This window comes from Hemitrygon akajei, chromosome 10, assembly GCF_048418815.1.
Source record: "Hemitrygon akajei chromosome 10, sHemAka1.3, whole genome shotgun sequence".
NCBI classification, from domain to species: domain Eukaryota; kingdom Metazoa; phylum Chordata; class Chondrichthyes; order Myliobatiformes; family Dasyatidae; genus Hemitrygon; species Hemitrygon akajei.
Genome location: NC_133133.1, coordinates 71704227 through 71729290, shown reverse-complemented (window position 1 = coordinate 71729290; position 25064 = coordinate 71704227). Strand labels below are relative to the sequence as shown.

The following is a 25064-nucleotide window of genomic DNA, read 5'->3' as shown; positions in this document are numbered from 1 at the left end:
AGTTAGTTTTAAAACTTCTATAATTCATTGTGTATTCAAATATATCTACTCTAGATGATCCTAGCCAGGGTTCAACTTAACTAGTTCTTCTCCAAGTATTTGACTCAATTTTCTGCAATGGTCATTCTTGAGAGTTGTTGCTTATGATCATCCTTAGAGGCACTGATTTTTGAGATATTTCTTTGCATATCCTGCTGAAATAGCATTGATTTTTAAACAGCCAATTACATGGCTCTAATCCTTTCTCCATGTAAATTCAAATTTCTGCTGAAACCATTCGATTCTTAGTTTAACATTTGCACAAGTTGTTTTGTAATTATCAGAGTGCCTGTTCACATTAGAGCATCCTTAGCAGAGCTGTATCTGTACAATTTAAATTTCTCACATTGATACTAACCAAGTGTCTAGCTGTTGATCTCATGACTATGCTTTCTTCATCTGTTTCTCACAACAGCAGGTTAGACTAGTTTCCTCCAGAAGCAAAGGGAGGGTGAACCAATAGAAGTATACAGGGCCATGAGAGACATAGGTAAGGTAGTCAATCTTTTTTTACCATGGTAGACCTATCAAAAAAAGGTATAGGTTTACCGTAAGAGGTAGGAGTTCAATGGATATAGCTTTATTTAAATAAATAAAATAATGTTTGATATCTGGAATGGACTACCAGAAGTGAAATCAGGTGTAATTGCTATTCTTAAGAGACACTTAATAGGCAAGGCACTTAAGGATACAGTCCTATGCAAGCAAATGGGATTAGTAGATGAACAAATCCGTCTCAAGGACTCAGTGGGCCGAAGGGACCATATCTACAATGTACCACTTTACGACTCTATGGATGGCACACGCTGCAGTCACAGTCCATCAGTGATGGAAGGGTGCTGTCAATAGGTTCTGTTGGCTGTTTTGCTCTGGATGGTGTTGAGCTAAACTTCATTCTTATTGGATTTACACACATCTGAGCAAGCAAGCAGTATCCTATGCCAATTCCTTGCAGATGGTGATTAAGCTTTGGGGTGTCCAGTCTTTCATCCAAAATATTCGTGTAATCAGTGCATTTGATTTTGCAGTAAATTGAGACCTGCAGAGTTGTGACATTTAATATCTGCGTCACACATTCTGTGCCTTTCTGCATGCAAGCATTGAGTTCTCAGGTCATGAAATGCCGTCAGTAGCTAGGAATCTGCATTGGAGAATACATTCTGGAGGTCAGGCAAATAATATGATTGGTAAAATAAACCACTACTCAATACTTAGTCAAAGGCATTCCCTACTCTTTGATGTGTAAAGTGAGCAGCAATTTGAAAGTAAGCTACATGCTCATTCAAGATTGGGGTGAAGGACACTGCAGAGAAGAGTAAATAGAATTGAAAGAATGCTGAGAGCCAAGGTTTAAAGGATTAAAATTTAAAGAGATAGAGGCAAGAGGTGAAGCTAAATATTAAATAAGAGGTTATTTTATGGACAAGAGCTTCGGGCTATTCAAAAGAATTGCAATTGTATTACTTAACAGTGGAATCAAAGCAACAATTCCTATAACACAACTGTCCGAAAAGATTGATTTATTCCTTAAACATGAAACAATTTATGAAACATACTGTACATTATACATATATGTATAGTCTTGGGTTTGGTCAAATAACTCCATGCATGCAAAATGTAATACAAATTATTTACAGACATTTATAGGCTTGAGGGAAAACCTATATATCTGAGAAAAAGTTTAACAACTGAATTGATCTGCCAGACAACTAAAATTACAAATATACAGAATTTTGTATTAAAACATTAAAACTGAATGAAATGATCAGCATGAAGTAAAATAGGACATCTGTACTACATTTATTTACACGATTTCAGGTAATTCTATTGCATTTCAAGGGCCAAGTGAAAACATTGAACTAACTTTATACTTTTTTTTGGAAAGCTACCAATGATATACTATCACCAAATATGCAATTACACTTTTTTTGGTTGCAAATAACAAGCTACTACCAGTATTTGCAATGAATATAAATTATAATTACAAAATGATTATTTTTTGTTTACAAATATCTTCCATATATACTTTGGAATTTTATGTACACTGGACCATTAAAAGAAATGTGTGGCATATACAGTAGTTCCCTCAAATCACAACTGGATAAACTGGCTAACACGTTTGAAACTTCAAGGTTGATAGGCAATAAAGGAAATTTAAATACCACAATGTAAAATATGCTTATCAACTTCCCATCGGAATCTAAAACTTTTATTATTTGCAGCTAATTCTGCAATATGCATTACCTAGAACCCCAGAATTAGGTCAGTTACTTTTGCCGTTTGTTACATTTTCTTAGTTGTTCATATCTGTACAATCAAATGCTTATCAAGAACCAAAAATCTACACACTGAAAACCTATTTCAAACAATATTTTTACTGTTTTGAAAGTCAGTGGCCTTGCAAATGGAGGGGAAATCTTTGAAATTCTGCTATTTAAAAAAACACCCTCCAACATAACAATTTATCACTGTAAATTCAGTACATTTGTGCAAATGTTTGTTCCCTAATTTTGTATTATATTCACAAAAGTGCTCCAAACTTAGAGAAATGTTCATGATAACAAAAATATTCACTACTCAAACTGTGATCCACTGATTTCACAACACCATCTAGTTCTACAGCTAAAATATCTGACAAATTCTCAAAAAACAATAATGCAACTATTATTAACTGGCCATGGCAAATGACAACATTTCAAGAGCATTAATTCAACCCACAGGCTAAATATGATGGAAAGTACCAGTCATAACCAGATTCCATTTCGACAGTAGGGAACTACAATTTTCAAAATCCTTGCAGTAAATACTTGCAAAGCCAGTAAGTCTAGCATATTGAAACAGAAGATTTGTTGTCCCAATGCCTTATGCGCTGATATTCCATTGTTAATATAGTGTCTCACAGGATGTGAACTGTGTTGGAAGACAATGACTTATTGTGCTGAACATGGGTATTAAAGATTCAACTTTTGATAGAATCATATATGGACAGAGGAAGGAAAATACTTGCAAAGAAATGCAGAGCAGAAACCAAAGATGGGCCCAATTTACTTACTAAATATCAATTTCCCTGCCATCTCCCAAAATCCAGGTTAGCTGATAATAGTTCAATTTCAAATCCAGTTTTAAAATGGCATTGCCTTCCCCCTGCCCAAAAATCTGTACATTTTGTGCTCTCCTCAATAACTGAGAATAATCTGAAAAATGAAATTTAGCACGAGTTACTCAAAAGCTAATCTGCAATTAACCATTTAAAATAAATGACCTTATATCTTAAGTTTTGTATTGTTAAGAAAAACATTTTTGACAGCACCAATTCCAAAAGACTTTGACACTCAAAAGGTATAACCTATCCCTTGTCTTTTCAGTGTTTAGCAGATCTAGATTGCGAATGCTACAAAACTATTGTTGCAATATATTATGAACTGTTCTGAAATTTCCACCAAAAGCTTTAGAATGTAATAAATTAATTATTTGCATTGAACGGAAAAAGACATTAACCTATACACATCCATAAAATACTGTACAAAAAATGAAATAAGCAGGAGCAAGCTTGATGCCCCATAAACCAATTCAGGGGATCAATATAAAAAGTTTTTAAAATATATTTAATGTAATGAATGCCAGCATGAAAACCTATCTTGCCTTTTAGAGTAATTATATTAATCGTGACGAACCCACTAAAAAAATAATAGAACTTAAAAATACAATCTTTAATGTAGAATTAATTTACATTTTACTGCATCAAAATGTCAGCAAAAGATGCAATAAAATTGCTACACGCTTAGTATTTTAATATCTTGCAGAAACTGACGGGAATTAATTTATTCTATCAAAATTTATTCTATCAGAGAATGGTTTTATACATATAGTACAGATACTTTGTTTCATTTGTATTAAATTATAAAATTCTATGATTTTCAAAAACAATTCAAATAAATTTTGTTTTGTTACAATTTAACAAATCACATCAGATCTCTGACAGTAAGACTGACAAGTTGGTTTACAATACAAACTCGGTGAATGCTTTCTAACTTCAGAATCTTAATGAAATATTTTCCAATGATATTTTATATAATTTTGCTGGAATGCCAAGATTTGGGTGGACTTAATCTATAATTTTCACTATGCATTTATTCAAGAATTTCAATGGTGCGGGCTTAATTCGGATTGCTGGCGGATCTAGGAAAAATAATCTTCCTGGGCTAAATGTTTGTGATTTGTGTTTCTCAGTCATGCATACAAAAAACTAAACATGTGCTTACCTTATCATTCCTGCTCACTATTTCATAGGATAGTTAATCTAACTGCTTTCCCACTCTGACAAAAGCATTTCTGCAATATGCTGTTTCACGAAAGTGATGAAAAGTTAAATATTTTAAAGCACATGTTTTTTTTGGGGTGATATTCCATTCAAATTTTATCCCATGATGAAATGAATAACACTAACCTACAATGTATAACTGGCAAATAATATCCAATATCTACTGCTGATTTCCTTATCCCAAAAGAGGTTTATACTTGTCGCAGAAGTGTAATGATGATTCATTAAATTGATCCCTGGCTTGTAGAATTAAACAGACCTGGCTTGTGTTCAACACACACAAAATGTTGGAGGAAGTGAAGAAGTCAAATAGCATCAATGGAGGGGAATAAATTGTTGATTTTGGGCTGAGACTCATCATCAGTACTGGAAAGGAAAGGGACATAAGCTTAAATCAAATGGTGTGGGTGGGAGGAGGAGGTGAAATAAGAAACAGGGAGAGGGTAGATGAAAGAAGGGCTGAAGAAGAAAATGATAAGGATGGGACAGTGGACAATAGATGAAAGGGAAGGAGATGATGGGCAGGTTAAGATGGAAACTAGAATGGGGAATGGAAAAAAAGAGAGAAGGAGGAGAAATTACCAGAAGTTAGAGAAATTGATGTTCATTCTACTTGTTGAAATATGAAGTGCTGCTCTTCCAGCCCGAGTTTGGCCTTATGGCAGTAGAGGTGGCTATGGATCAACAAGTGAGAATGGGAATGGGAAATCAATTTGAAATGGCTTGTGTTTTCAGCTTAGAAAAAAAATTAAAGATAACATTGAAATTTACTAAGTATTACAGGATTAAACAGGGTGGATGCAGGACTTTTTTTCTGAGTGTAGAGCCTAGAACTGAAATGAAAACTTCTTAATTCAAAGGTAGTTTAATTATTGGAAGTCTCTACCAGAATGAAATGCGGAGGTTCAGAGTTCATTCAGAATAGGCATCAATTTATGGCTTGATTTCAAGAGATCTGGGGATAGTGCGGGAGGATTGTTCTGAGGTAGATCAACCATGATTTTCAGACTTGCAGCAGACTGAAAAGCTTGAACATGTAGATATTAAGAAAGAGGATGTGCTGGAGCTTTTGGAAAGCATCAAGTTGGATAAGTCACCGGGACCAGATGAGATGTACCCCAGGCCACTGTGGGAGGCGAGAGAGGAGATTGCTGAGCCTCTGGCAATGATCTTTGCATCATCAATGGGGACTGGAGAGGTTCTAGAGGATTGGAGGGTTGCTGATGTTGTTCCTTTATTCAAGAAAGGGAGTAGAGATAGCCCAGGAAATTATAGACCAGTGAGTCTTACTTCGGTGGTTGGTAAGTTGATGGAGAAGATCCTGAGAGGCAGGATTTATGAACATTTGGAGAGGTATAATATGATTAAGAGTAGTCAGCATGGCTTTGTCAAGGGCAGGTCGTGCCTTATGAGCCTGATTGAATTTTTTGAGGATGTGACTAAACACATTGATGAAGGTGGAGCAGTAGATGCAGTGTATACATTTCAGCAAGGTATTTGATAAGGTACCCCATGCAAGGCTTATTGAGAAAGTAAGGAGGCATGGGATCCAAGGGGACATTGCTTTGTGGATCCAGAACTGGCTTGTCCACAAGAAGACAAAGAGTGATTATAGATGGGTCATATTCTGCATAGAGGTTGGTCACCAGTGGAGTGCTTCAAGGGATCTATTCTGGACCCTTACTCTTCATGATTTTTATAAATGACTTGGATGAGGAAGTGCAGGGATGGGTTAGTAAGTTTGCTGATGATACAAAGGGTGAAGGTGTTGTGGATAGTGTGGACGGCTGTCAGAGGTTACAGAGGGACACTGATAGGATGCAAAACTGGCCTGAGAAGTGGCAGATGGAGTTCAACCCAGATAAGTGTGAAGTGGTTCATTTTCGTAGGTCAAATATGATGGCAGAATACAGTATTAATGGTAAGATTCTTGGCAGTGTGGAGGATCAGAGGGATCTTGGGGTCCGAGTCCATAGGACACTCAAAGCAGCTTTGCAGGTTGACTCTGTGGTTAAGAAGGCGTATGTTGTATTGGCCTTCATCAATCATGGAACTGAATTTAGGAGCCGAGAGGTAATGTTGCAGCTATATAGGACCCTGGTCAGACCCCACTAGGAGTACTGTGCTCAGTTCTGGTCGCCTCACTACAGGAAGGATGTGGAAATCATAGAAAGGGTGCAGAGGAGATTTACAAGGATGTTGCTTGGATTGGTGAGCATGTCTTATGAGGATAGGTTGAGTGAACTTGGCCTATTCTCCTTGGAGTGAAGGAGGATGAGAGGTGACCTGATAGAGGTGTATAAGATGATGAGAAGCATTGATCATGTGGATGGTCAGAGGCTTTTTCCCAGGGCTGAAATGGTTGCCACAAGAGGACACAGGTTTAAGGTGCTGGAGATAAGTACAGAGGAGATGTCAGGGGTAAGTTTTTTTACTCAGAGTGTGGTGAGTGTGTGGAATGGGCTGCCAGCAACGGTGGTGGAGGATGATACGATAGAGTCTTTTATGAGGCTTTTAGATAGGTACATGGAGCGTAGTAAAATAGAGGGCTGTAGGTAAGCCTAGTAATTTCTAAGGTAGGGACGTGTTCGGCACAACTTTGTGGGCCGAAGGGTCTGTATTGTGTTGTAGGTTTTCTATGTTTCTATGACCTAGGTAGATTAACGGTTCACTCCATATCAAATCCTATAAAATGATTTCCACAAATGCCTCTTTCAAGGCATAATTTTGTTCATAATAAATTCAGAATGTTGGTTGGAAACAAAACGTTTTGCTGAAATCAGATGAATTATGATGTACTGACCTTTGCTGCATTTTAAATCCTTAATGAATATACTGATTTTTTTTCAGTTTTTATAATTTACTAATTTACTAGATTGTCATTAAGAAGTCTAGATTTACACTTTAAGATTATACACTTTAGAAGGTAATTGCTAAATTTTTCACCCACTTCTATTTACTTCTGAGATTATTTTGCACATGTCGTCCGTTTCGTTTTTGATGCACATCACTTTTTGTGCATGGTGTGAAAGTAAAATATAAATTTTCCCAGGGCTTTACAAATAAATATTGTCTACAGAACAACTGGAAGGTGAAAGTGACACAATGAGTGAAAAAAAACAAGGTAGAGAAGATTACCTACTTAATGGTAAATGGGATTATAGTAGTTATGTGCAAAGCATGGGCATAGGTCCAGTTTCTGTGCCACACAGACTCTGTCTAACTCTCAAGTTCCTGTCAGAAGGTGGAATTCCCTAACCATTTTGTATCATTCTCACAACAGCTGCTTCAAGGTCTTGAATACTTAGAAGTACTTAATTGCTGCAACACAAATGAATCAAAGTGGTAGGGCTGTATGAAACCAGTCACAAAAACAAAAAGTTTAATAAATCAGTCCAGTTCTGGAGTAGGCTCATTGTCATTACTACAGAATGCACCTTGCTCTGATGTGGAGCCATGTGGATATTTTACTTTCAAAAATCTAGACTCTAAACTTGGTACTAATTAACTTTTAGTGAGATGGCTGGATGACATAAACTCATACCTTCATCTCAGTAAACAGAAGGGAAAAGTTCAATATCAGCTCAGCACAAAGGTGGTGACGGTACGGCTGGGGAGGGGTCACAGCGATGGAACAGATAGTGCCATTGCCGTATAACTCTAGTAGCCCAGACTCAATTCTGACATCCAGTGCTATGCAGAGTATTTATGTTCTTAAAGACTGCATGGATATCTGTTCTCTGAGAGATGACATTTTCTCCCATATTGGAAAGACATGTTGATTGGCATGTTAATTAACTATTGCAAATGATCTAATATAGATGAATTGTAGGGAGATTGGACAGGGTGAGGTGTAAATGGACATGGCAGAGAATAGGTTACAGGGAAGCGAGTTAGAGTAAGGGATTGATGAGATTGCTCTGAGAGCCACCATATACTGAATGGCTTACTTCCATATCAGAACATGAAACATATTACATTTGACAATAAATAAATCAAAACTGAGGATGATTAAATTTAACATGACAAATCAATATAATTATTTGCAAATCAAAGCTTTCTAGTCAAACCTTGAACCAACAGACAGTATTTCCAAAATATGTTTTTTTTAAATAAAACTTGTTCAGCAATTATCCTCAATGGTCAATGGGCTGTGTTATGATGCCAAGTGATAAACAAATAATTGTCTAAACATTTTTTGACAACTGTACCTTCCTTTTTTGTACACCTTGTTACTTTAGGTTGCTTTTGTCTCAGATTTAGTAAATGAATCTCATATCTTGCCTGGATTTTAACTTTTTCACTCCTAAATCCCGAGTGGTGTATCTGGATTCAGTGAAGGCTCTAAGTTATGTCCAGAAGTTAAATACTAAAATCACATGGAGTATCTACATATTTAAAAAATAAGCAAATGCTTGTTCAAAAGGTACTTTGTTCATAATAGATTACCATAATCTTGCAATGTACTAGGCTTTAAAGAGGAAAAGTTTCACTACGGAAACTTGGACTTAATTGCAACCACTTTGTGGTTCACCCTGTTAGTGTTTATTGGTAATCAGTTTTCCTTACATGTGGATTTCAAACCAAAGAGCACTGTCTAAAAACTTTACTAACAAGATTAGATGCTCTCTTTATGAAAAAGGTTGAAAAGGTCAGTAATAAAATTTACTACAGGCAGTCTTCAAACTGTTATTGATATAAAAATAGAAAAAAAAATGAAGAGCACATGCAGTTTTGAATGATGCCTTGGTTAACCAGCAAATGGCTTGCTACAAGCTGAAAGGTTTGTTCAAGACTGTCTATTATCTCAACTAATGCCAATGGTCAGAGTTTAGCATCTGCTCATAGCTTAGCATCCAACACCATATCATGTTGTCCAAAAGTCCTTTTTTGTGCAATGATCAGATATACAAGTTTATAAGAACGTTTCATGTCTCCTGTAGCTTTGCACAATTCTTAATTTAGGAATTGCAGGCAGTTTTACTGAATTAATTATTGAAGTTTTCCTAGGTTTGAAGAAACCCATCACACAACATGGAAGCCAAGAATGCTTCCAACCCTTTGGTGTTAGCCAGTCTTAACCAGTATAAGCAAACCTGACATTTCTCAAGGAAATTATAAAGTCAATAATGTTTAAAACTGAAAAACCTCTTGGCAATAAATTTATATTAGTTCTCCATGAAATGGTAGCCAAAAAGGGTAGAAAAATCCAGTAGCTCTTAAAAAAACATGGAGTAACAAATGAATTTAAAATTGATCAACTTACATATCTAGATAAAAATCACAAATAGGAAGGCAACATGTGGCGGTCAGATTATACAAAAAACTGATTCAAAGATCTTTATGGCACCAAATAAGATTTTTCTGCAAGAGTGGGTTAAATGAACAAAAGAGATTTTGTACATCTAGAGGGAGCAGAACTTCCTAACAGTATGAACATTTAAATGGATGAGGTCACAATAATGTATTCACTTTTTAAATATTGGTGGAAGGAGCATCTGGTTTATGGACATTGTGCAAAGACCAAGTAACTTGTTCTTTATGGTATGGTAGCTATGGCAAGTTGGGTGAAATTATCTGCCCAGGCAGACAAACACTGCTATTTTATACAAGTTACTGTTTAAGCAGTGAAATTTATGAGACTGAATTTTGTTTTAAAAAGGAAAGTGCCAAGTTAAATGTTATCGCCGCAGCACGAGTTTTGAATATAGCCTTGTTTGGACTTCACTAGACAACAGAAATTATGAATGTGTTAACTATATAAGTGGCCAAGAACTGAAACATCAGTTACACAGCAGATAACTGCGTATGTTTAGATGTAGGTAATTCAAGTAGAGCTTGAACTGTTGAACCCACTTTCACCAATCCACGTTCTTCCAATATATGATGAGGCAGACAAAGTTTATCCTTAAAAAACAAACAGAAGTAGACTCAGTTGGTTACTCTTTCAAATTAAAAATTCAATTTGATATATTCCAATGCAATTCTGCCTATTTTGAACTTAAATTGTTCATGCCAATAGTCAAAGATTTGACAGACACATAAACCAGCAGGGAATGGAGGATATAAACCAAATGCAGGCAGGTGGTATTTGCTTAAAGTTGGTATCATGGTCAACACAGCTTTAGTGAGCGAAACTATCTGTTCTTGTACTGTCTTGTTCCATGTACTATTCACATTAACTGCTCATCAAAAGGTGCTTTTTTAAAAAAAGACAATTTCTTTTTTTTTAAAAAAAGTCACTTTCACAGACTTTCAGCATTCAAATCCAAGGCTTTACTTATTTTCACTGAGCACAAATTTTCAACACACTCATTTTGAAATGAATTATAGATTCAGTAATAAATCTATTCCAAACACTATTAATGCTTAAAATCTGAAATATAAACAAAAAATGCTTGAAAATCCCAGCAGGTCAGACAGGATCTCTGAAGGGAGCAGCAGCTAACATTTCAGGTCAACTGGAAGTATTAACTGATTTTCTTCCCACAGACGTTATCTGTCCTGCTGAGTTTTCCAAACATTTGTTTTTGTTCCACTAAAACATCCTCTCCCTCCCCAAAAAAGCATTCCATAACTGCAAATAGCAGCACTACCAGAAGCAATGCAGTTTTTTCCAGGCTTCTGCAATACCAACGCCTAAAACCATGGCAAGATTTGATCAAGAAAAAGGAGGAAGAATAGCTAGGTTAAAACAAAGCTATCAAACAAGTCCTTTGAAGTTTATAAAGGGATAAAAGAGAACATTTAAGAATATAAAAGGCAAAAAGGGCACATGAAATGACTTTAGCAAGTGGGATTAAGGTAAATCCCAAAAATTCTTAAGGAAAATAGAAACAAGAGAGTAACTAGGTAAAGAGTAGGTTTTTTCAGGTACCACTGAGGAATTCTATGGATGGAGACAGGGGATATGAGTGGGTCCTAAATGAGTACTGCTCAACAGTATTCACCTGGAAAGGTTGTGTAGGATTGAGGTGCAGGGGAGAGGTACAGTAATATTCTAGAACATATTTGCATCAGGAAGAAGTGTTATAAATACTAGCATACATAAATTCACCAGTGAAAGGAACCTGGATGTTTGTGAGGACAGTGTAAATAGGCTGATGTAGCCAGAACATTATGTTGTTTTGAAAGGATGTGCTGGAACTTTTCAGAAACTTTAGATGGACACGTCCCTGGGGCTGGGAGCGGATACATCTCATGTTACTATGGGAAACAAGGGAAGAGATTGCTGGCCTTTGCTACTATTCCTGTGGCCATTGAGGATGCAAAGCTTATCACCAGATGATGGAGGGTGGCAACTTTTATTTGTTTGTTCACGAAAGGGAATAGAGATAACCCTTGGAATGATAGACTAATAAGTCCTACTTCAGTGGTGGGCAAATTATTAGAGAAGATTCCTAGAGACAGGACTTAGAGGCATTTGGAAAAACAGTCTGATTACAGATAGTCAGCACAGCTTTGAGAGGAGTAGGTCTTCCCTCACAAGCCTGATTGAACTCTTTGAGGATGTGACAAAGCACATTAATGAAGGCAGAGCAGTGTGTGTGGTGTAGATGTATTTTAGTAAGCCATACAAGATTCCCCTATGGTAGGCTTATTCAGAAAGTCACGATCCATGGAAATTTCACTGTGTGGATTCAGAGATGGCTTGGCCATAGAAGGCAGAAAGTGGTAGTAGAAGGAGCATTTTCTGCCTGGAGAAACAGTAACCAGTGGTGTTTCATAGGGATCTGTCCTGGGACCCCTAGTCTTTACGATTTTTATACATGACTTAGTTAAGGAATTGGAAGGGTGAGTTAATAAGTTTGCAGTTGACATGAATGCTGTTGGACTTGTGGATAGTGTGGAGGTTTGTTGTAGGTTGCAATGGGACATAGGTGTAGAGCTGGGCTGAGAAGTGACAGATGAACATCAATATGGGGAAGTGTGAAGTGTTTCATTTTGGAAAGTCGAATTTGAAGGCAGAATACTGTACAGGTTTAATGGTATGATTTGCCACATAGGCTGATAGGGAGGTTAAGGCGGCATATGATGCATTCACCTTGAGTAGTTGTGGGATTGAATTCAAGAGCTGCTCTAAAAGCTGATCAGGCCATGCTTGGAATATTGTGTTCTGGTCAACTCATTATTGTAAAGATGTGGAAGCTTTAGATAGGATGCAAAGGAAATTTACCAGAATGCTGCCTGGATTAGAGAGCATGTCTTATGAGGATAGATTGAATAGATTAAGTGAGCAGGGCTTTTCTCTTTGGAGCAATAGAGGATGAGTTAGAGGAGTACAAGTTGATAAGAGGCATAGATCAAGTGGATAGCTGGAGGCTTTGTCCCAGGGTAGAAAGCCATAATATGAGGGGACATAATTTTAAGGTGATTGGAGGAAAGTTTAGTGGGGATGTCAGAGATGAGTTGCTTTTTTTTTTTTAAACACACACACACACACACACACACACACACACACAGAGAGAGAGAGGGAGAGAGTGCTGGGTGCAAGGAACACTCAGTGAGGATGGTGGCAGAGGCAGATACAATGGGGAAATTTAACAGACTCTTAGATAGACACAAGAATGATAGAAACATGGAGGGCTATGTGGGGGGAGGGGAAGGGTTAGATTGATCTTAGAGTATGTTAGAAGGTCATCACAACATCACGGACCGAAGGATCTGTACTTTCCTGTAGTGTTCTAAGTTCTATACCCAAATCATGGCACTGGACTGTTGTAATATCTTTGTTTGGAATGGATGTTTTGTTAATCTAGATGATCGACTCAAAAAAAAGAATTGACCCAAAACATTATCTGTTTTTGTTCCATATTCCTGCTTTTCGTATATTTTAAATTTCCAACATACACAGTAATATATTTTTATTTCTATGATAATTTTAAAAAAGCTCTTTTTAGTGCATAGACCAAATAAGTACATGAGGACTTGATTTTTAATGGATCACTTGACAGGTGGTTATCATAATGATGGTTTGGAGGGAAACTATCAGCAACATCCATAAATGTACAGGACCCAGAATGATCAGAAACATCAAAATAACTAGGCTACAGAATAGCCTCTTACAGCATGCAAGAAATAAAATATGATTAATGAAATGCTTTAAGATACTATGTGATTATTCTTCATAAGACTGGGGCATTAATACAAGAATTTCAAATTATACTCTGTCAGCTTCCAGTTACAACTATGTATCAGTTTCAGGATTTTGGCATTGTAGACATTGTTGAAACAGCTTTTAAAAGTATTATTTAATATGAGATCCCATTATTTATATATTACCTCTGGAACTCCTAGTTTTCTGCAAGCCTCGAGAAAATTTTCAACATTTCTTCTGCACTTTGCCATACTCAGTTTAGGCTGAAGAAAGAAAGAAAACTAAGTCAAGATAATGCTTTCTTCTAAGAAAGACCACTGAAGGTTGTAAAAAATAAATCAGGACATCTAGTAAGCATTGCTTAAAGAAATAAATACAAAGTTTCTAAAAGTCATATTTCTGATTTGTTTAAAGAATTATTTAAGTTAACAGACACACCCGAGTTAAGACACTAACATAGCTTTATTGCTTTCCAGTTTAGTTAATTTCTATGTACTTCATTGGTTATGAAAAACTTTGTTAGTGCTCAACAAAGTATGAGCTGTAAGAGCTGTAAAACACAATCCAGATACTAGCTAGTGGAAGTCAAAAGATTAGAAATAATAGCAATTTTACTCCATACACACAAAATGCTGGAGGAACTCAGCAGGTCAGGCAGTGTATGTGGAAAAGAGTACAGTCGACATTTTGGGCCGAGATCCATCTGCAGCACTGAAGAAAGAATGCCAGGGAGTAGATTTAAAAGGTGGGGGAGGGAAGAGAGAAACACAAAGGTGATAGTTGAAATCTGAAGGAGAAGGGATGAAGTGAAGAGCTGGGAAGTTGGTGAAAGAGATACAGGGCTGGAGAAAGGGGAAATTGATAGAAGAGGACAGAGGCCATGGAAGAAATAAAAGGGGAGGTGGGAAGAGAAGGAGTACCAGAGAGAGATGATGGGCAGGCAGGGTGAGAGAAGGAAAAGGGGATGGGGAATAGTGAAGGGGGCAGGGCATTACCAGAAGTTCGAGAAATCGATGTTCATGCCATCAGGTTGGAGGCTACCCAGAAGGAATACAAGGTGTTGTTCCTTTAAGCCGAGTGTGGCCTCAACACAACAGTAGAGGAGGCCATGGATAGACTTATCAGAATGGAATGTGAGGTTGAATTATGATGGGTGGCCACTGAGAGATCCCACTTCTTCTGGCAGATGGAGCATAGATGCTGGGCGAAGCAGTCTCCCAATATACGTTGGATCTCACCATTATACAGGAGGCCACACCGGGAGTACTGGACGCAGTGTATGACCCCAACAGACTCACAGCTAAAGTGTTGCTTCACCTGGAAGGACTGTTTAGGGCCCTGAATGATAGAGAGGGAGGAGATGTAAGGGCAGGTGTAGCACTTGTTCTGCCCACAAGTATAGTGGAAGTTGTGCAGAATTATGTGCTGGACACGGAGGCTGGTGGGATGGTAGGTGAAGACAAGAGAAACACTCTCCCTGGTAGGGTGGCAGGAGGATGGGGTGAGAGCAGGCGTGCGTGATAGGGTCCCTTTTCTCCTCACCTACCACCCCACCAGCCTCCATGTCAGCACTTAATTCTCTGCAACTTCCACCATCTACAATGGGATCCCACCACCAAGCTCATCTTGCCCTCCCCCCATCCCCCAACTTTCTGCTTTCCCCTTTTCTCTATCTCACCTTACCTCCTTGGGCATCCATCATTTCTCTCTGGTGCTCCTCCCTCTTTTTCTTTCTTCCATGGCCTTCTGTCCTCTCCTATCAGACCACATCCTCCCTTCTCCATCTCTGTATCTCTTTCACCAATCAACTGCCCAGCTCTTTACTTCATCCCTCCTCCTTTAGGTTTCACCTATCACCTTGTGTTTCTCTTTCCCCCTCCCCCCAGCTTTTAAATCTACTCCTCAGCTTTTTTTCCTTCAGTCCTGCTGAAGGGTTTCAGCCTGAAACATTGACTGTACTCTTTTCCTACATGCTGCCTGGCCTGCTGAGTTCCTCCAGTATTTTGTGTGTGTTGCTTGGATTTCCAGCATCTGCAGATTTTCACTTGTTTGGAACTTTACTACATTGTTTTATTCATGAAAAAATACTGCTTTTAAAGATAGCAATTTTAAAAGGAAATTTCAGATTGTTTTTTTTTTAAAAGATCAGCAGAAACCTGTGGCAATTATCAAAATTTGCACTGCTGGCTTCGATATTTGGCCTAGATCATAATCATGCAGGTTTTTTTTATCTGATCATTTCCTTTCCATTAAAATAAGATAACAAAGCACGAGAATTAAATAACTTCAATTATTCAAGCTAATTATGTATTTACAAACTGTATTAACAGGGATGAAATGCAAAGACTGCACAGTTTACTTTTAACTTTAGAAATCATAGTAAAACAAACTGCAAGAAGTTTAAGTTCAACCAATCATGAACGGCCATGATTACAGCAAAAGGAAAGAGCTACTTTGGAGCCAAGCTGCAAAACACAGTACCAACCGTCACGCACAGCATAAAGCACATCCAGCATGCACGATATCAGTGAAATACAGTCCCACAGAAAAACAGATAGTCCACGACCCTCAGTCCATGAACGCTGCAGTAATCTGCAACCGAACAATACTGCTCGTCTTCTGCTGAGTGAGCACTGGGATCAGCACCAACTCCAGCTTGGACGATGGGCCACACCGCCTCTGACGGAGTGCACTGACTCTGATGCCTCTTTCCAGGGTGGCTGTAAGTAGTTGATACTGCAGCTTGAGGTCTAATCCTCGCTGTGACCAACCACATAGATCCCCTGCTGTTCACCAACACATCAGTGAATCCGATTTGCAGTATTTCACATTAACAATGTCCAACAGGGTCTTGCAATCACAAGTGACTAAGATGATCACTCGCTGTTAGACTGCACACTGCCTTCACACAGTGACGCCTCCGACACTTCTGACACAGGCAGTTGCACCTTCCGCTCCCTCAGTGTTTCTGCCCATAAGTAACTCACTGATGGGGAAGACCTGCAGTACTTAATGTTCTTAGTGTCCAGCAGAGTCTTGTAATCATAAAAAATGCATTTAAAGACAATAGCCCCCCTTCAGATGACCCTGTAGAAGCTGGTGCAATTGATCACGTCACCATCTTAACGGAAGTAGTATGCAGCAGTGCTGCTTTTACTTGGAATTCTAAGGAATAAGTGTCTAGTTGCATCTATTGCAAAAATTTGTAGTTACAAGAATAGCTTGTTTTTTCTTTTAACTTGCACCTACTTTTATTACAATAAAAGTACTCTCAACTTAACCAAACCAGCATGCATCACTTTTCAGTCTTGACAAAAGGCATTTCTTTTGGTCTTTCCTGGAAGGTTTAGGTATCCAAAGTAGTTTAAGTCTTTAAAGTGGTTAAACATGTGTTTGAGAATGGTGGGCAAAATCCTGTCACAACTCTAAGGTTATCAGGAATAAGTCAATGACTTACATTCTTGAAGTAATTACACAAGTTTCCTTGGTTATTTATCGTTGCATACAACAATTTTATTTGCAGTTTCTATCATTTGGGCTGACGTATTTTATGCAAAGAAAATAAGTAATTTCAGATCTCCACATTTAACTACATGCCAGATTGGAAACACTGGATTTTATAATGGCCAATGTGATTAACTTCAATGAGACCAATTTTCAGAGCTTATGTCATATAGTGTTGGCGCGTGGCCAAGTGGTTAAGGTGTTGGTCTAGTGATCTGAAAGTTGCTAGTTCGAGCCTAAGGCAGTGTGTTGTGTCTTTGAGCAAGGCACTTAACCACACATTGCTCTGTGATGACACCGGTGTATCGGCCCTCTTGCCCTTCCCTTGGACAACATCTGCATGGGGAGACTTGCAGCATGGGCAACTGCTGGTCTCCCATACAACCCTGCCAGGCCTGTGCCATGGAAACTTTCCAAGGCGCAAATCCATGGTCTCTCGGGTGTCATATAACACATCAGGAAGCTCAGATATTTAAGCATGTTCACAAATGTGAACTGCATATTGATCAATTTGCATAATTTCAAGATCAGATCATTACAACTAAATCATTTCAATTATAAATTCAATAAATGAAATAAAATGTATCATAAGAGATAAGATTAACTTTGGTGCAAGGCAAATTTTACTTGAGTTAAGTGCTTTGGTAAAAATGGAAACAGTTACTGGAAGGTCAGTCAGGTTCACAACACAAGGAGTTCAGGATAAAGTTATTTTTTCCAAAGAAAAGATTAGCACTCTCAAATCTAGATCTCCCTTGGGTAATACAGTCATGCAGAGTACAGAAAGACAAACAAGAGAAGATGATACCAGACACAAGTTTTCTAGAACAGAAAGCATGAAATAGTATATAAAGTGCATAAGGGCAAGTATACAAGCAAAAGGATATTTCAAAGTGCTGTCATACAAAATCAAAGATGTTTCATTGGCACATGAACAAGAAGAGAATAATGAAATGTAGGACTGAACAAAAACTACGTTTCAGTAAAGGATGTGGGTAAGATTCATAATAAGTACTTTGAAACCATTTTCACTGAAGTCGGGAGTGATGCTATTATTGCAATTCAAGCTTAAGCTTAAAAATGTAGATGGCAAAAAACATAATGAAAATAGTATTAAGGAATTTATTATGCTTGAACATTAACAAGTTGCATGGCTTTAGTGAATTATGTCCCAATTAGTCAATTTCTATGATAGAAGTCTTAATTTTTAAATACCTGAATACTAACTGAGATACAGTCTATAAAATTACAACACTGCATTTAGGGAAATTGAAGAGCTGTGACTTACAGGGCTGTATGCATGATATTGGAAAGTGAAATGAAGTTGGGTAGTACTTTTTATTGACTAGATTTAAAGTGCCAAAAAAAAGAACTGCAATAGTTAAGAAAGGGTCTCGTTATCAAGTCTTAAGGGTGATTTCAGGGCAGGCCAAAATTGACACAATTGAATAAAATGTGAGAAATATAATGTTTTATGAAAATATGTATGGTATAGAGAGAGTAAATAGAGGAATATTAGTTTAACTGTTTGGCAATTGGCATGAGACTCAGAATGTGCAATTGGGGAACAAAGAATTTAGGATGCATTTTTTGAACACATTGCCAACAGGGAATATTTCCCTGAAGCAAAGCTGGAATATTATTTTGAACAGAGTTGGATAAAGACTACTAAGAAAAATATGAAAAGGTAAAGAACTAAAATTGATGGGTTTAACAACCTTTTTTGCTGAGTCTTCATTCTTTGTGGTGTGGGCAAGGACTGAGTTCTCAATTCAGTGCCTGTGCATTTTAAAGTCCAAAATAGCAGTCATCATGGCTTACTTTGGCAACTGCTCTGCCTGAGACCGCAACGAATTACAGAGATTTGTGGATACTTTATTACTTTACTTTTTTGTCCCCAAACAATTGATACTAGAGCATACAATCATCACAGTAATATTTGATTCTGTGCTTCGCACTCCCTGGAGTACAAATCAATAGTAAATATAATAAAAATTTTAAGTATAAATCATAAATAAAAAAAATAGAAAAGGGAAAGTAAAGTAGTGCAAGTCAGGTCTGGATATTTGGAAGGTACGGCCCAGATCCGGGTCAGGATCCGTTCAGCAGTCTTATCACGGTTGGAAAGAAGCTGTTCCCAAATCCGGCCGTACAAACCTTCAAGCTCCTGAACCTCTTCCCGGAGGGAAGAGGGACAAAAAGTGTATGGGCTGGGTGGGTCGTCTCCTTGATTATCCTGGCAGCACTACTTCGACAGCGTCGGATACATCACAGAATCCAGCTTCCCCCTCCATGGACTAAGTATACATGCTGCTGTCTTGGTAAAGCTGCCAACATAGTCAAAGATCCCACCCATACCAGGCATTCTCCTGCCTCTCCCATCAGGAAAATAATAGAAACACCTGAAACCACATACCACCTTGGTGAAGGACAGCTTCTCTCTCTCTCTAATACAAGACTACTGAGCAATCCCCTTGCACAACAATTTAGATTCTTGGCTTCACAACTTACCTTGCTGTGGCCTTGGATTTTATTGTCTCCCCATGTTGCACTTTCCCTGAAACTAATACTTTATTCTACAGTCTGGTCTTTTTTTGTATTACCTCAATGTAGTTATTTGACAAGATGATCTGCATGGATGGCAAGCAAAACAAAGAAGTTCCACTGAACTTTAGTATATGTAACAATGAACCTATTTACCAAATCAATTGTAGTGGGCTGGGTAGGGGTAAGTGTCCAACGCTGTGCCCAGTCAATCGATAAAGAGTATGGAATATATACATACACACACACACACACACACAGATGGATAAAAGAAAGGCCGAACTTTTTTTTAAAGAAAAGAAAAGCATTTCAATATCCCTATTAGTTTAAAGAGCTTAAACAAAAAATATGTTTCAAGGTAATGTGACAAAAGGATTTTAAAACCGATAAAGATTGTGGCAAGCTTTACAAGCAATGAAATACTTCTGAAATGTATCTGTTGTATCATCAGAAACAGCAGTAAATTTAAGCCCCATCGAGCAAATATGGAAATATGTAAAGTCCCCTTTTGCATGAGTTTACAGAAACTTTACTTCACAGTTCTAACATATATGAAATCTATGATATAAATATCGGTGGAATGGATATTAATATGTCAGCTATAACATTTGTATTGTCTGTTGACTTACCACGGCTGGTGATGGGACATGGATGCTGGCCACTGATCGTGGACGAATATGATTGGCAAGATGGCACAGTACCACCCCATCCATTAATGCTGCGCCGATGTCTTCTGGTAAAACTACTTTTAATCTTAATTCAAGGTTCTGTTTAAGTGGTGGGAAAGAAGTTTATTTCATTTTAAAAGCATTTAATCACAAAACATAGAAAAGAACATGGCAGAGATTACTTTCATTCAGTCGTCTTCCCTATTTATTTTTATCTCTAATAAGCCTTTGGAGCATAAAATGAGAAAACTGATGCAACCATTCAAATTTTTACCACATGCAAATTTTCTTTTATGCAGTTTCAAACAGAACAAGAGTCAGAACCACAAATACTCTAGCTTAAGTTAGCAAAATGCAATCAGAAATCCATGATTAGGAGGAATATGAAAACTCTTTTTAAGTTAGATGAAACATGCAATAACTTGCAGTATTCAAATTAGTGGCCATAATAAAAAGTAAAATCATGACTTTTGTTACTTTCTGCACAATATATGTCTGGAATACTCAAACTGCCCACAGAAAATGCAAGCCCTTACCCTGTACTACTTCAATCGTTTATGCCCACATGCCCCTTCTGCATTACCAGGTATATACTATGAGGAATCCATTAATATCTTCAAAACTTTTGATCTTTCCTTCCATTTCTGCCAAAGGGGCATGGGTGAGCTGTTTTGCTGGGTTTTTTTTAAAAGCAGAAGTGGCAGTGATATTGGAAGGAATGAGCAGTGGATAAAGTACAAACCAACTAGTTTCTTTTCTCCTGAATATCTTTAGAAGTGTTCTTGGAGCTATTCTCATGCAAGTAGACAGCATTCTATAAGACTCCTGACATATGACTGATGTCATACTGTACATACAGTCAAATGTTGACTTAATGTAAAGGACAATCAATTTCATTGTGTTCAATTTGCTAACTTTCTTTAATATAGTCAACAGCTGTTGAGAAATTTGGAGTCTACTGGTTCTGAAACAAAAATAATCTGAACACAAATGGAATATTTACTGATAAGTTCTATTAAATATATCATCACACTATTGCCTTCCACTACCTTACTTAGATTATTGCCTAGATTAAATTTATCCTGGTTTGTGTAGACCGGATATTCCTGGGTAATTTTCCACTTTAATTGACTGAAAGCTGCTGCTGTTGTTCTACTGGAATAGAGGCAGGTTTCAGAGTACAGATCTTACCCACAGGCACTGCTAATATTTGTGAGTACTGTTGTATATCTGTGATAGTGGATTGGTCAGGTCAAAGCTAAATATCTTTCTGTTTAAGGTTAATATCCTGTGCCAAATCTAATACACCATATACGTTTCAGGACTTGGTCAGTAATACGAAGGCACTTTTTTCTGACAGATATTTAAACCTCACCTTCCAGCTGTCAGCGCTTCATTTAAATGGTACTTAGAATTCTGATTTACCAGTCTGAGAAGTTGGGGGGGGGGGGCATTATTTGGTGCTTCCTTTTCCCAAATCTGACCAAATGCTATCATTTAATTACTGGGAGTAGCATTTATTTTGAGATTCATGCTGAACCCCTTCTGGCCCAATGAGCCACACCACCCAGCAACCCGCCTATTTAACCCCAACCTGATCACAATTTACAATGCCCAATTAACCTACTAACTGGAATGTCTTTGGACCAATTGAGAAAATCAGAGCATCTGGAGGAAGCCTATGCAGTCACAGGGAGAATGTACAAACCTACGGTGCTGGAGTTGAACTCCGAACTCTGACACCCTGAGTGGTAATAGTTTTGCACTAACCTCTATGCTACTGTGGTGCCCTTGATGCTACTCCATAAATGATGCTGTGTACATTAAATTAAATATCAATCTTGATAATTATCACTTTACACTATCCACCTCACTCATTTATAAGCTACATTTTCAATTAATCTAATTTTAGTCCAGATGAAATGCCACTATGTAATGTATTAACCTCCACTGCATTATAACTAGTCTAACTAATAACTAAATTAATGAGACATGAGGTACAGATCAACAGTATTTTAACTGAATAACAATAGCTGATCTGCTATGAATAAGGTAGCAATTAGGCCATTTAGTCTGGTTCACCATTCAATGTCATCATGTCTTAATCAAAGGGTCCTGAAGGGCTTTGACAGAATGCACATGGAAATTTCCTTTGCTGTGGAAGAATCTAGAACCGGGGATCACTGTTTTAGAACAGATAGAGATAGATGAGGCTTTGTTTATGTCAATGATTTCTTATGTCCTTGGAAATGCTTCCACCGAAAGTGGTGGAAGCAGAATCTTTGAAAACTTTTAAGCCGGGATGGATGGGAACATGGAGTTGAGGTTCTAATCATGCTATTAAACACAGAAGCAGAGTATCCTCCTCCAAATAGGTACACAGCTATGTATGCAAACCTGTGCTCCATTTCCCTTACCACTTTGATTAACAAAGATCTGAGAAAATTTTAAAATTAATTTAACTAATTAAAAACTTCCATCAACCTTTTACGAGCAAACATTTCCAACTATGTACTTGATGTATGTTGGCCTTAAAGATGCACACCACTCAACTAATTGAAAAGGTTTCTTCTCCATCCACCAGATCATCACCCCTTAATACCTTGAACATTTCAATTAAATTGCTTTTCACCCTTCTAAATCAGAGTGAATAATTTGATTAAGACCTTTGCAGATTTTCAGGTTAAAAAAGCACTCAGTTTGCTATAGCACAATTTCTGTCACTTGTACTCTAGATCCCCATGTAAAAAAAACATCAATTTATTATCCTTGTCAATTACTATTTTCGATAGAACTCTTAACAATATCTATATAGACTAACATTTCTTTGGACTTAACCTTTAAAAAAAAAGTTCTGTAACTAAATGATTCTACTTAGTTGCTAATTTTGTAACATTGGCAAGTTCAAGACATGTTAATGTGAACAGTTAAGGACAAACGGTTTCACAGTTTTTACCTGTTTAAGCTGCCTAATCTGTTCCAATTCTTCTCTTAGGTGTTCCATCTTCCTTCGAATAGTAAATCCTGGGTCCATAGCTCCAAATTCCTGACGAGATGGACGGGTGAAAGCTGTTAAAATAATTAAAAAACAAGCCTATCAGCTGAAATCTTGGGACATAAGCAATGATAGCCAGAACCGTGTCACTGTATTACATCTTGCTGAGTCTGTCCAAACACTCGAGAGGCGGGGTTCCACGGCTCATTTTAAGTATATTATGTGTGGCTAAAGTATAACTAGAGGGGATACCGAGAGCAACAGCATTGGTGGGATCACCTAGAGTGAGTAAGGAATGTGTTCTACGCATGATGGAGTGGAGCCCAGAGGCTGCATTAAGATTGGAGGCACTATAGGTTTGTTGAGGTATAAAATAAGTGCTGTAAAGAAAGGACAGCCATTTTAATAGGGGCTGTTAAGGTCAAAATGTAGGGTTTGCGGAGCACCTGGCTTCGGTAAGAAGGGCGAGTAGTGATAAGGTAATGTGTTTTTTAGTTTTCACTTTCGTAGGAGGGAAAACTGGGTATAAAGGTTATGGAGGGTATAAAGAATATTTCTCCTGCAGTAGTCGGGAGATCAGGGAAATTACAAAGTCCCTGATGAATACATCTGCCAAAGGTGTGCCAAGCTGTAGTTCCTGTCAGACCACAGAGCTGCTGAAGCTGTGGCTGGGCTCACAATGGAACATCCAGGATGTGAAGAGTGTGGTAGATAACATGTTCAGTGAATTGGTCATGCCCCAGATACAGAAAGAGGAGATGGGTGAAAACCAGTAAGAGCACAGGTAACTTAGAAGACCTCTTGGTCATGTCTTTCTCAAACTGGTATACTGTTATGAATACAGTTGGTGGGGGGGGTGCGGATCATGGCCTCTCAAAGTAGCAGTAACCTACAAGTTTGGGGCGCCACTACTGGCACTGACGCACAGATAGGAAAGGAAAAGACAAGGCGTGCAGTAGTGAAGGAGAGTTGGTGAGAACAGACAGGAATTAATGTGGCTCAGAGTGAGACTCCAGAATGGCCTGTAGTTTCCTTCATGCCAAGGTTAAGTATATCCTAGTACAGGCACAGAACATTCTGCAGGGAAGAGAATAGGCAGAGGGAGGAATGATTTAGATATAGAGAGAAAAAGAAAACCCTGCAGAGTGAATTTAGGGAGTTAGGCAGGATATTAAAATGCAGGATCTTTAGTGTCCGCCTCAGGATTACTCCTTATGCCACATGCTGGTGAAGATAGAATAGATGAATGTCTGGCTTAAGAGCTGGTGCAATGAGGAGGATTTCAAGCTCTTCTGGGTCAGGTAGGACCTATACAAGTTTTAAGTCACATCTAAACAGGAAGGGAACAAAATCCTTGCAGGGAATTTTGATCACACAGGCAGGAAGTTTTAAACTAACTTGGCATAGGTTTGGGAAACACAGTAGCAGTGCAACAGGTGGGAAGATTGACACAAGTCTAAAATAAATCACTGAACTGACAGAGGCAGGTAACAGATGTGAGTGGGGGCCATAGATTCATGTGCATTTATTTTAACCAAAAGAGCTTTATGAGAAAATCACATTACTTTAGAAAACATGGTTCCCAACCATTTTTTTATGCCATGGACCAATACTATTAAGTAAGGGGTCTGTAGACCCTAGGTTGGATACCCCTGCTCTAGACCATTGATCAACACGGAATTATGATATTATTCTAAGTACTGAGACATAGATGACTGGCAGTTTGATCTGCTGGTGTGATAGACAGAGTGCAAAAGAGAAGGAAAGTTCATGCTTCTGATTATGGAGAACACCACACTGGTATGCAGGGAGGATATCTTGCAGGGGTCATAAAATATGACATTGGGGCAGAACTTAATAAGAGAGGGACAAACACTTGGCTGGGGTTATACAAGA

General features: G+C 37.9%; 1 protein-coding gene across 8 annotated transcripts in view; it reads right to left on the bottom strand.

Annotated features, from left to right (window-relative positions):
* The window catches only part of LOC140734464 (leucine-rich repeat and calponin homology domain-containing protein 2-like), a 225786-nt gene that overhangs the window by 50982 nt on the left and 149740 nt on the right, over positions 1 to 25064 (bottom strand). For all 8 annotated transcript variants that reach the window (XM_073058441.1, XM_073058445.1, XM_073058442.1 and 5 more), the window contains 3 exons: positions 23130 to 23242; positions 20135 to 20272; positions 13643 to 13720 (listed from right to left, as the gene is read on the bottom strand). In XM_073058441.1, coding sequence (XP_072914542.1) covers positions 13643 to 13720; positions 20135 to 20272; positions 23130 to 23242 — 329 coding nt within the window. The remainder of the gene's footprint in view (positions 1 to 13642; positions 13721 to 20134; positions 20273 to 23129; positions 23243 to 25064) is intronic.